The following is a 13,278-nucleotide window of genomic DNA, read 5'->3' on the forward strand; positions in this document are numbered from 1 at the left end:
AAATATTGCTGCTGCTTTTCTCAGGTTTTATAAGACGGTTTTCATAGCTTGCTAGCTTAGCAGTGGCTAACTGGTTAGCAAATAGTCGACCTCTGATCCTGTGTCCGGACCACGTTCGCTGGCGTAACGTTCATAATATTGATGTGGCTCTGTTGTAGCTGGCGTATTCATAGTCGGCTAACAGCAGGGTGTTTAAGAAATAAAACTTACCTATCATGATCGGTACTGCGGCCTGCATCAACTCCTGCTCAGCTGTTGCGTTCAGGGACCCGGTTGGAATCACAGAATGCTCAGCTGTGGCGTTCAGGGACCTGGTTGGAATCACGGAATGCAGCCGGAAAAAATCGGGGCTCTTTTTGGCCAAAAACTGCTGCATCCCGGCTGCCTTTTCTGGTTCTTGTCGTCATTTCTGAACTTTTTAGTTGTTGAGGAGTTAGTCAGGCTCCGTTCGTACAGCTGTAGCCGTCTCCCACTGGATTGTTTCGAACACTGGTGTGATCCAAGAGGCTCCCTCTAACTTCCACTGAATTTAATATGAAGACCACAGTTCCAGGAAGCTTTGGGTCTCCTCCTCAGACCGTTGCTGCTTGCATTTTGCTTCTATATTTACCGGTTTTTAAAACACAAACATTGAACATTACTGCTGCTCGCTCGGCTGTTTAAAAACGGCGCTTCTGTGTTTCCGCTGTTGACGATCGGACTGTAACCCCAGCCCCTGACGTACTGGGCTCTCACCTCGGTCCACCTCTGGCCCAGCAACGAGTTGGGGCCGGTGCGAGTCCCAGTTTTTGGAGCCCGGAGGCGGCCCACCGCCTGTTGAAAAACAAAAAACCGGCCACCGACTCCAACCTCGAACCGGAACTGCCTCGGTCGAAAAGGGGAGACTCTTCTTCGTCTTCTTCTTTTCCGCCAGTATGGCTCACTGCTGCCTCCCCTGGCTGACTAAAATGAAAAGGCCAATTACACGACACGCTCATGTGAGGCGGACTGGTACGCACGGTGCAGAAACGTTCTATTGTGTATGGCGACCGCACGCGTGTGTGAACGCGTAATAGTATTTGTCAAACAGTGACAGACAGGCGTGTACGCGCTGCTTCATACGTACGTACGCAGCTTCTTGTTACGCGTGAAATACAATCTGCACACGACAACGCACGCACGCACGCACGCACGCACGCACGCACGCACGCACGCACGCGTAAGAAAATAATCACGCGTGTACAGACACGTTGCTGCGAGTTGCTTTGATTGTTTTGACACGATTCTGACGCCATAGGGTGTGTGCACTAGCGTGTGTGTGCGTATATGTGTGCGAGTGAATGTGTGTGAGTGTACGCTAGTGTGTGTGTGTCAAAACTCTGCCAACAGGCAGCCTATTCAAACAGCCCCTCCTTTCACGCTCGCCCTGAAACTCAGAGGCAGTGAAAAAAAGACATTTTTTTTTTCCTACAGCCCCTCCTTTCGCGCTCACTCTTGAAAATCAAAGGGAGTGAAAAAAGCCCTTTTTTTTTTGGTTGATGCTACGGGTACGGACCCGTACCCGTAGCATCTGAACTAGAGGTACGGACCCGTTAAGGTCACTGAAGAGCTGGCGCCGGTTAACTACTATTTGCTGCACATTACAGGCAGTTTATATGAATGACTTTGACGGCGAACATTGTAAAATTTAACCAAAAATACACCGTCTCCTCTCACACTTTAGACATTGCAGTTTTTACGCTTTTAGACGCCGTGTATAAATTGTTTGAAGTCCAGTTCCTATTAATTAGTTTACCGCGTTCAGTGGTGGAAGCGGCTGACGAACTCCATTGCAAATGTTCCCATTTAATTTCGGACACTAATTTACAAGATAAAGTTAAGGATGTCGAATATGAAACAAACACTCGTGAATGGTGAGGAGCAGCTCTTTAATTCGGCATGAATTTAAAAAAACCACAAACTCGATTTACTGTGATATTGTGAGATTTGTTTGTGGTTATGTAAATTAGCCATTCAACAGAGTCTGCTAACATTAAAGTGACTGAGGTGCAGTGTCTGTGTTGCCAGACGTAGAAAATACGTCAGGGTTTTGTTTAGGTTGTTAATGTGTAATAGTCTGTTGCTGCTTTTGAAGGTAAAAAAAATACTTGTAGTTTGCTGGCTGTTAGTTCCGCCATTTGTTTTGTTTGATGTTTGTGCTTTATTAGAACAGGGTCACGTGAATAAAAAGTTTTGCTATTTTTAATAGTAGTGCTGATTTCAACCCCCAAATCACTGTCCGTGAAAAAGTCAGATAATGATATTTATAAGACATTATGCATGATAGAAAAGAGAACAGCAGATGACTGACATGACAGGCTCGGCACGCAGATTCACCTCGAATCACGGAAGCGCCTTCATCACTCGGATTACCAAGCCGGCTTATTAATATTTATGCACGTCGGATTACCAGCCAATCACAAAGCGCGTTCATCAGCCGACTCATTAATATTCATGTACGTCTCATTAATATTTATGATAAGGGAAAGTGCCATATCCGTAGGCCACAGGCTACGGGTACGGGTCCGTATCTGTAGACACTACCTTTTTTTTTCTTCCTTCTGTACACTGCTATTTCTACACCTATCTACACCTATTTACAGACATTCCTATGTTACTTCTTGCATTCATTAAACACTTATTTTAATCATTTCATCCTCACACATCAACTTCATATGATTTTTAAACCAGTTATACTTATTTACATTTATAGTTCCTTTATATATATGTACACGGCCTTTTATCTAAACTACTATGCGCACCTGTTTTTTCTGGGACTACAATCCCTGGCAGCCATCCATCAGCTGCTATTTTTTCCTCCGTGGGAGTCGCTTTCAACCGGACAAGCGATGTATTTTCTCTATCACTTCTCTATCTACTGTCGCCAGCTGCACAAAGACGACTGACCTCTGACCCTCATTTGATCAGAGCTCTGTCAACGTGGCATTGCCAGGATAACTGTAGCAACTGACGTCTGCCACGCAGTAGTTCAAATATAACTCAGTTTCAACATCTCTATTCCTCTACTATTGCCCAATTCTCAGATGGCGACTGACCTCTGACCCTCATTTGATCAGAGCTCTGTCAACGTGGCATTGCTAGGATAACCGTAGCAACTGACGTCTGCCATGCAGTAGGTAAATTTTAACTCTGTTTCAACACTTCTTTTCAACAACACAAATAGACAAACACAAACAGTACATACATACTTGCACTCCGAGGCTTGACTCCTGGAATCACAGGTTCTTTCTTTTAATTATATTTACTTTATCAATTTTATGATTTCTATAACGCTTCGAGGTTTTTTGAAAGCAGTTTGACCGTACTGGTGGCCCAGTAGCTCAGGCACGAGGTCAAAAATCACCCAAAATAATTTGGAATCAAAAAAGAATTTTTCTCACCTTCTGGTGACTTATTTTGGGCCCTTTGTACGGTGGCCGAGAGGTGCAAACCAAATTTACAAAATGTAAAACACTTTTACAAAGTTTAAGACAAATTTACATTTTGAAAAACATTTTTACATATCACAAAACAAAATTACAAGTTCTGAAACAAATTTACATTTCAGAAAACAATTTAACAAGATGCAAAACACTTTTACAATCTCCGACACAAATTTACAAGTGGGGAAACACTTTTGCAAGTTCCGAAACAAATTAACAAATGAAAATCAACCGGAAAGGGAATGTCCCAACTCCGGGGTTGAACCGTAAGTGATAGCGAAGACCGGCCAATACGAGTTATTGTTGTTGTTGAAGTTGATGGAGTTTATCGTGACCCAAGATGGACAGCGAGCGGGTGATGTTCTGCCCATTTTGTGGGGAGCACATGAGCCGCTTAATGCGGTTTTGTTTTTCGTGTGGTCGGTCTTTGGAGTTTTTAAATGGGGCAGGCCAGACCGACAGACCAGATATGCTGCAGCAGTGTGTAAGATATTTTAATGAGGGACACTCGTACGCTGTAATCGTGGATCTGATGTCATGTTTACACGGTGTTCACATCAGCTTGAGGTCTCTGAAAAGCAAACTGAATGAAGCTGGTTTATATCACAGAAAGGATTACTCCAATACAAACGCCATAATAAGGGCCATCCGACTGGAACTTCGTGGACCTGGACAGCTGTTTGGCTACCGCATGATGTGGCAGGTACTTAAACAAAAATACAATCTGCGAGTGAAGAGGGATCAAGTGATGAATTTGCTCCGGGAATTACATCCTCGAGGTTGTGAGAGGAGAGCACGCAGAAGGTTTGTCAGAAGAACCTACCACTCCATGGCACCGAACTACATGTGGCACGCGGATGGTTATGATAAACTTAAGCCATTCGGTTTGGCTATTTCAGGCTGTATCAACGGATTTTCACGTAAAGTAATGTGGCTTGCATGCGGACCGACAAATAATGACCCAAGTGTGATCGCTCACCACTTTCTGTCATGTGTGCGAAACCTTGGTGTCACTCCCATGAGACTGAGGACTGATTGCGGCACGGAGAACGGGACCATGGCCGCAATTCAGTGCACCCTACGCCACCACCATAGTGACTACTTCTCTGGAGCATCCAGCCACATGTATGGCTCATCCACAAACAACCAGAGGATTGAGTCCTGGTGGTCCATCTTCAGAAAGGGAAGGTAAGTAGCCTTCACAAAGTCATTTAGTTATGTGTAACCTTTGATTTTATTCATTTAAACACATGTATATGCTTAAAATTATAACTTATTATTTTATTGATTTCTATAGGTCTCAGTTCTGGATGGAGCTATTTGCAGACCTAAGAGATGCTGGATACTTCAATGGGAGTCGTGAGCACCAGTGTCTACTGAGATATTGCTTTGGTGATGTTATCCAGAAGGACTTGGATGAGTGTGTGAGATTGTGGAACAGTCACAGGATTCGCCCCTCAAGAACAGCATCATGTCCAGGAGGTGTGCCCAATGAGCTCTACTACTTACCACACAGGTAATACTTTGGTGATAGACTGAAGTTTGTATTTGTTTTCCTTTTATCTTAAATTTTAATAAATGTAATTATGTCTTTGTTTAACATAGGTTTGGCTCCAGAGACTGTGGATTTAAAATTGAACAAGCTGAGCTGGATCCCGAGACTCACCTGACAAGAGCTCCATGTGGGGACGCCAGCATGCAGGAGTATTTGGACTTGGCCATGGAGAACAGTTATTTACAGAAGCCAGAGTATTGGCAGTCTGCAACTGAACTGTATCTAAGACTGAAAGAAACTGCTGAGCTATGAATGGAAGATACATTTATTGTAATGGTGCAACATGTACACAAAAGTGTCAGAGTTTGCCACCTATGGCTTCATCAATTCAATGTGGGAAATAGATGAATAAAAAACACAGCAAAGTAATAACCTCTTATTACATTTATTACATTTTACATATAGAACAAAATCTCCTGAAATCTTTTTGGGTTTTTTTCTCATTCTAAAATGAATCTGAATAAATGAATAAAACAGTGGTTCATAAACAACCACAGTTTAAAATTATGGATCTAAAACAATTGACTGAGACCTAACCGCACCTTTAAGTGCACAAACAACAACAGCATGTTTAGAACAAAACATTTTTAGAGTCTAAGCTCTAGAGTTCAACCAGTCATATGGTTTAAAAACAGCCAAATCCTGGACTATTTTGAATTCCAAAGTCCATTTGTGACTTAAACACACTGTATGAATCCAGGAGTGGCAATTTCAGCAAGTTTGAGCACGTATTTGCCATCGGGAATGGAGAGTCATCCAGGAACCGTATTTGTGGCAATGGTTCCAAGCCAGAAGGGGGAAGTGATGTCAGCCCAGTTGCAAACATCAAAACATCCTCCACAGACACAGCAGTCTCACCTTCTGCAAAGATAAAAATGTTCAGATATACCATGGTAATGTGGTTTTCCAGGTATTTACAAAAAAAACATACAAACCTTCACAGTCAAGGAGGTAGTCTGCCCAGTAGGCCAAAGTTTGACTTTCTTTTAGTCTCCTGTTACTCCCTGAAGGACTGAGGTCAGGTTTGAAGAGTCTCTCAAGTTCCAAGCCAGTGAGTCGCTTTGCAGAGTGGCACAGGACAGGGGTCAGCAAAGAAGGGTGTTGCCGTAGTGCAGTAAGAAACTGAAGGGCTGAAAGACCATCTCTGAATCTACAAAGTGAACACAAACACTTTCACTGCTGTGTAGTGCTAACTGTAATCAAATTATCTAAAGAAAACTGTTAGAAGTTCTCTTCCAATCCACCTAAACAAATGAAGAGTTCATTTGCAAAAACTGATAACCATTTTTTATAAATTTTCAGAAAACTCGTTTTACCGGTATATTGTTTACTTGAGATAATATCAATCAGACTGACCTTGAGTGCATTTGACTCAGTAGAAATTGAAAAAAACTTGTGTTACTACAGTGACTGACTGATAACAGATATACATGCCAAGAGGAATTTCAAACAAAAATATCACACAAAGAAAATGACATCATTAAAAAGATGTTCTTACCTGTCAATTACAGATGAGTTGCGGTCAATAATATACCATCGGAGGTAGTCTGCCACAACTTCTTTCTTCTCCCCCACAGCAGCCACATGTCTCAGACAGCCTGCTGTCTGTAACATTGTGCTGTGTCTCATGATACATTCCTGCAGAGCATCCAATGAAGCAGCATTCTCAATCTGAAAGACATTAAAAAAACAGCATAAACATCCCAATAAGTAACTATTTCCTCACATATTTTTATTCAGTGATATACACATCATGGTGTAACCCTACCCTATCAAAAACTAATAAATGAAGCCAATACTGTGTATGTAGTATAGGAAGCAAAAGTGTCCTAAAACACTACAGGAACAATGTATAAGTACGTCCTGCCACACTGCAGCTTTATGCTATTCTCACCTCTTGCAAAGCTTTCCCTATTTCTTCATCAGTTATTAAATTAACTGTTGCTTTGAACGAAGGCTGGCCGGCAAGATAATGTACAAGATCTTCTGACAGGAAATGGGGTCCTGGACCTCCATGTACAACCGACACTGCAATCATCTTTCCTGCCAGGAAGTATTCATCCTCCCTAACAGCTGTGAATGAATATATATATTGCAAAATTAAACACAGAAAACAAAATAAACTTTAAGATAATGAGGAAAAAGCTTATGCCATGTGATATACATGTTTAATTATTATTAACCAACCATGTAGTAGAGTATACATCTAACACTATGCATACCATTTGCATTGTAGACCAAGAACCGATGTCCTTCTGGTCCATCAAAAATGGGCCGGTCTTTCAGGTGTTTCATTAGCAGAGTTAAAAATTCTCTTCTTGGACCACCTGTGTCAATTCCCTCCTCAAAAACACCAGCATCATCAGTAAATCTGACCAGCAGGTCACAGGTTTCAGAGTATGTTGTACGCTTGAAGCCTCTGACAGCTCCATCCCAAACATTAGCCCTTGAGATGTTGAACCTGCTGACCTTTGTGTGATCAATAGGAAGTGACAGGTTTGCCACAACATCAGGTAGTGTGATGTTCATCTCCTCCCTGTAATGACAGAAAGTGATGTAATTAATGGATACAACATATAGTGCATGCTTTTAGAACAATTATCTAAATACCAGTAATATTACACAATAAAAAAACTGGAATGCCACAGTCAAAAGTTCATTTTACACTGCTGTGTGTTGGAGATTCTCCACACTCCACGCCTACAATAATCATCTAGGAATGAAAGAAATACAGCCATGATTCCAATTGGTTGATTACCACAAGAGAGGACCTCATATTAAATCTGTTTGTCTCCCTGACAAAGGCAAGATGCTAAAATGTACTGACCTTTCATCTTCAGTTTTGTGTTTGGGAGTACTTTGGTTTCGTGGTTCAAAAACCTGAGAGGAAACGCATAAATTTATCAATTTGTAATAGCTTCCATAAATGTTCCCTTACCATATACTGTATATACCAACAGTGAAAGGTTTGCATTGTGTCATAGATGAATCAATAAATATATTCATACATATAAAGGTATTACAAAAAATAAATAATTGGTGTACCACAGTGTCAGCTCGGTTAAATTCAGCTGTGCTCCTTGATGTGATGATAATTTCAGAATCGCCATCAGAGTCTGAGGTATCACCCACTGCTGAAAAAACAACAAATTCAACAGATCATGTAGATACTGTAGATGTGTCCTTCAATACAGTCTAATCTAAAATATATAAAAATATTGAATCATGAGATCCACTAACCTCCTTTAAAATGTGTTTCCAGGCAAATGAAAAAGGTGATCCTGCCGTATGGCCTCCCAAGTTCCCTTTTATAATCATCCAGTTTGAACGGCTTTTCCGACCCAGGCACATGGACCACCTCTGAGCAGTCTGCATACAAAAGGACATATGGTCCTTCTTGCATGTCTTTGTTGAATGTTCTCATCTTCTTTACAGCTTGCTTGAGAAGATCAGGTGCTTCGACCTCTGGGTCAACAAATAACGGGAGTGTTTTCCCTCTTAGAGGTTTTAAATCAGTTCCATCATCTCTATTTGGCACCATCAACCCAATGTTTATCTAAACATGATAGGATAGATAAGGTTAATTTCATGTATTAAGCATGGGTAAAATATAACCCTGTACATATGCTATATGCTCTAAAATACATGCACAGCAAGATTTTAGTCTTTCTGTTAAACTTAATTCAGTCTCTCCAATAAATCTAACATGATACCGATCTACTTCTGAGCCATCTCGAGTCAGACAGTCGAGTATTGATAGGCTAAGGCAGTCAGTTCAACATACCTGGACGTGTTTTCGTTCTTTAGCCCGAGGTCTTCCTCTCGGCCCGTAGTTACAAGACTGACGCTCCTTTGACTTGGAGCTTCTGTACTCCAGGAAATGCTTATATGATGGACACGATTTTTCTCCTGAAATTAACAAAGCCACGTTTCAAAACAGAAAACTGGCAGCCGCTAACCAATAGCGCTATTCACGCCGCTACATGCTACACTTACCCTGTTTAGCATTAACAGGTGGTTGGGACGTCTCCTGTGCATTCGTTTTGTCTGCCCCATTTAAAAACTCCAAAGACCGACCACACGAAAAACAAAACCGCGTTAAGCGGCTCATGTGCTCCCCACAAAATGGGCAGAACATCACCCGCTCGCTGTCCATCTTGGGTCACGATAAACTCCATCAACTTCAACAACAGCAATAACTCGTATTGGCCGATCTTCGCTATCACTTACGGTTCAACCCCGGAGTTGGGACATTCCCTTTCCGGTTGATTTTCATTTGTTAATTTGTTTCGGAACTTGCAAAAGTGTTTCCCCACTTGTAAATTTGTGTCGGAGATTGTAAAAGTGTTTTGCGTCTTGTTAAATTGTTTTCTGAAATGTAAATTTGTTTCAGAACTTGTAATTTTGTTTTGTGATATGTAAAAATGTTTTCCAAAATGTAAATTTGTCTTAAACTTTGTAAAAGTGTTTTACATTTTGTAAATTTGGTTTGCACCTCTCGGCCACCGTACCTTTGGATGATTTCCAAGCCTCCGCCCGAGCCGCTGGGGTCTCCAGTCGTCCCCGCTTCTTCCTGGCTGGCTCGCCAATTGTAGTGGGGGGCCAGTTGCCCCACTACGTAAGATCTATGTTTAACCTGATCACTCTATGTATTAACACTTGTAATTTAATTCTAGGTTCTAGGTCTGAAAATATCTAAGTCTCACCATAGAATCATCAAAGGAATCCAGGAGCCAAGTCTTCAGATGCCAAGAAGTAAAGTGTTTATTCTGTTTAATACAGGTCAAAACACTGAGAGAGGTTCCGGAAGCCCTCTGAACTTACTGTCAGATAATACAATCTTTTATACCCTCTGAGCTGGGGTCAGTTCATGCCCTTAACCCATCCCTCTTTTTTGCCACTGCCAGCTGCCAGTATTGCACAATTTAAGGAAAGAGCGAATCTTTACTCCCTAATAATTTTAATTGGAAACTCGTGGGCGGCCGGCACTTTTCCCCATGGGAGGCAGCCTCCCCCAAATTTTCTCACACAAACACCTGCACCCTTATCTCCAAACAATAATTTTGTTGATACTGGCAGTTACCCTAGAGGAAACAACCTAGAGGCTATCTGTAAACCATTTCAGTCAGAAGGCAAAGGGCCTGCTGTCAGATACACACACAGACATAGATTTATTACAGCAGTGGATTAATTTTTCAACAACAATACAAACACTATACGCCGATGGAAAGCTTAGATTCTCATGAATCCGCCGGTATAAACCACTTTCAGATGTGATTACCACAGCGGGTGAGAAAAACGCATTTGTCCGACAAAAACGAATATCCATCCATCCGTTCTCTATACACGGCTTTAATGTACACAGCACGACTCACATTTCTGGGTTCATTATTACACACAGATGAAAATATTCCACAAAAAACAGCCATAATCCAACCTTGGACATCCAGACGAAACAAGCCAGTAAACTATTTTGTCCAAAACATGTCTTGAAGACGGTATATTTACCAAGAATAGGTTGTTTTCAAGGAAATGCACCTCGCGATGCACGTCCAATATTCCCTGTATGTCTCGTCATATTTTTTATTTACAAATTGTACAAAAAAATCGCTAATATTCTATTTTTAAATAAAAATATGACGAGACATATAGGAAATATTGGACGCGCATCGCGAGGTGCATTTCCTTGAAAACGACCTATTCGTGGACTATATACCGACTTCAAGACATGTTTTGGACAAAATATTTTACTGACTTGTTTTGTCTGGATGTCCAAGGTTGGATTATGGCTGTTTTTTGTGGAATATTTTCATCTGTGTGAAATAATGAGCCCGGAAATGTGAGTCGCGCTGTGTGCGTTGAAGCCGTGTATAGAGAACGGATGGATGGATATTCGTTGTTTGTCGGACAAATGTGTTTATATTACCCGCTGTGGTAATCACATCTGAAAGTGGTTTATACCGGCGGATTCATGAGAATCTAAGCTTTCCATCGGCGTATAGTGTTTATATAATCGCGTTTGCAGCCTTCGGACATTCTTTAAATTCCTATGCAAATTAGTAAGTGTACCGCGGGTGGTACACTGAAGTTTTTAAACTGCACAAACACATGAGTGCAAATAGTGCTTCTCTTACATGTTAACGTGCTTGGTGGTAGGGTCCAATGCAGGGATCTTACCCTTAACCCTGCCCTCACAAGCCTTGACATTTCTTGATGACAAGTAGCCGGTCATCATTTTGCGGCCAAATGATGATCCAGTCTGGAAGAACATTTAATGTTGAAAATTGTGTATTCTGAGCTAGAGCACCCAGAAGGTGGCGATGTTCACATTATTACTATGACATTCAGATATAGTGGATGAGATTGTTCACAAAGTATATAAAAACTAGGCATGCAACCTTCACCTGCACCGCTTCGGCAGTGCTGCTCTATTACATTTATTTCTTAAGTCACCCTGCTAGTCCTGTGAATAAATAAGACAGCAGTGAAATCCATTGTACCCGATTTGCTTGCCCTTTGGGGTAACTCTTGTAATATTAGGCTATAAAATAATAAATAAATAAATACGGATATCAAAAAATGAAATTTAACTTCTAATTTGTTTTTTGATATCCGTTTTTATTGAAAAAAGAAAATCGGAAAACGGATTGGTTTTCCGTTTTCTGATTTTTATTTTGAAAACAAAAAACGGGAAACGGCCGTTATCCGTTTTTGGTGTTTTGACCCCAAATCGAAAATAGAATGACGGCGACGTACACGGACCCTAGATGGAGTGTTGCAACCATCATATATAAACAACAAAGAAACCTGTATCCTCTCAGGGCCTATGACACTTTCTTTGCCCTAAATCTGGCAAAAATGATGGCCGAGGGCATTTTAGGCCTCCTTTTGGCCTAGATTTTCAACATGAAGGTGACAGAACACCAATTCAATATTTTGAAGTTTTGACAACTCGTACACAAAGATTCTTTGCAAAAAGTTTCAGAGTGGTGCTATTTATCACAAAAAATGTGAAAAATGTGGTTGTATTTCATGAAATTTCAGATTCGCCCCTAATTAAAGTAGGTCCTGCAGCCACATTAAACAGCTGAGTACTTCAACAGTGGTTTTAGCATGTCAGTAAAGACGTATACTAAAGAAAGAAATGCTGTTTTAATATTTTTTTAGATTAAAATGGCATACAGAGGCCTTTCAAACATGGGCGAAATTAAGATTTTAGTTGTTTTTTTTCAGGAATTCCACCCTCCATAAATTTTTCACACTCAGACTAGGGCTAAAAACATGATTGTTTTTGCAACTAGCAACTAGCAGTGAAAAATGAAATGTTCCTGTGAATTTCATGCTTCTAGCTTGCACATTTCAAGAATTATGGACCTCTGAGTATGTACCTGAATGACGGCTATCAGATTTAGGCCGAAACCTACCCCCTTATAATTGGGTGTAAAAGCAAAATGTGTACACATATGACCAAAAACCTGTTTGCTATCTTCTTTTGGGACCTAATGGCACACTGAAACTGAATATAATGCAAATCAGAAATGGTGCTGCTGGAGCCATTTGTTGACTTGAGATTAAATGACCCAATTGCAGAATTCTTGCAAAACTGATCGAGAAATCCAAGTTCTCATCAGTGTATTCCTTAGCTGCTTCCCATGATGATACGTGACAGAATTTCACACTTAATAATTGCATAAACTTGCCAACATCCTCTGTGTCATTGTTGCTGCCGTGTCCTTATTTTACAGTCAAAAGAATGATGCCCCATGTTTTCGCCTAAACACCTTTCCTTGGTCTCAGTGGACAGAGTCATGAGGTCAAGGAAAGGGGTGAAGTGGACTTTAAAGGGGAACTTCAGTTTTTTTCAACCTGTGGTCTATTTTCATATGTCTTTTCATACATGTGAGTGATGGAGAAATGAATTTTCGACATAGCTCCAGTATTTAGCCAGGCAGGCAGCTTCGCAGCTCAGCTAGCAGCTCAGCTAGCAAAAACTATGGGGCAACTTGCCCCCCCCGCGTCAAATTCCGACCCAATATGCTTTTTTCCCCCACACTGACCGGCTCAGATAGTCTCAACGAGTGTCCCCACAACATATTAGAGATGAGAAGTGAACGAAAACCTCCACATTACTTGGCGATCGCTATTTGTTGTGGTCTGTATCCAAATCTCAGGGTGCGAGAAAGCAAATCTCGTTCCGAAATCGCGCGATAGCTTGCGCCAGCTACCGTGCGATTTCGGACGAGATTTGCTTTCTAGCGTCCT

At 41.2% G+C, this 13,278-nt stretch overlaps 2 protein-coding genes and 1 long non-coding RNA gene across 3 annotated transcripts; 1 reads left to right on the forward strand and 2 right to left on the reverse strand.

The window, feature by feature from the left end:
* Nucleotides 1-4,375: 4,375 nt before the first annotated feature.
* On the forward strand, nt 4,376-5,108 carry LOC127535432 (uncharacterized). The gene is made up of 3 exons (XR_007944283.1): nt 4,376-4,649; nt 4,759-4,977; nt 5,067-5,108. It is a non-coding gene; the product is annotated as an uncharacterized LOC127535432 (long non-coding RNA).
* A 14-nt stretch (nt 5,109-5,122) lies between these two features.
* Nucleotides 5,123-7,704, reverse strand: LOC127535416 (G2/M phase-specific E3 ubiquitin-protein ligase-like). The gene is made up of 6 exons (XM_051953398.1): nt 7,682-7,704; nt 7,239-7,552; nt 6,911-7,089; nt 6,515-6,687; nt 5,952-6,166; nt 5,123-5,877 (listed from the first exon to the last, which is right to left on the reverse strand). Exons 2-6 carry the CDS (start codon nt 7,543-7,545, stop codon nt 5,642-5,644), a joined length of 1,110 nt encoding a protein of 369 aa, XP_051809358.1. The 5' UTR covers nt 7,546-7,552; nt 7,682-7,704; the 3' UTR covers nt 5,123-5,641.
* Nucleotides 7,705-7,725: 21 nt separating this feature from the next.
* Nucleotides 7,726-9,518, reverse strand: LOC127535500 (uncharacterized). Its single transcript, XM_051953667.1, has 6 exons — nt 9,013-9,518; nt 8,801-8,925; nt 8,257-8,572; nt 8,062-8,150; nt 7,817-7,896; nt 7,726-7,729 (listed from the first exon to the last, which is right to left on the reverse strand). The coding sequence occupies exons 1-6, from the start codon at nt 9,170-9,172 to the stop codon at nt 7,726-7,728; spliced, it is 774 nt and encodes a 257-aa protein (XP_051809627.1). The 5' UTR covers nt 9,173-9,518.
* Nucleotides 9,519-13,278: the final 3,760 nt, after the last annotated feature.

This window comes from Acanthochromis polyacanthus, chromosome 9, assembly GCF_021347895.1.
Source record: "Acanthochromis polyacanthus isolate Apoly-LR-REF ecotype Palm Island chromosome 9, KAUST_Apoly_ChrSc, whole genome shotgun sequence".
Taxonomy (NCBI): domain Eukaryota; kingdom Metazoa; phylum Chordata; class Actinopteri; family Pomacentridae; genus Acanthochromis; species Acanthochromis polyacanthus.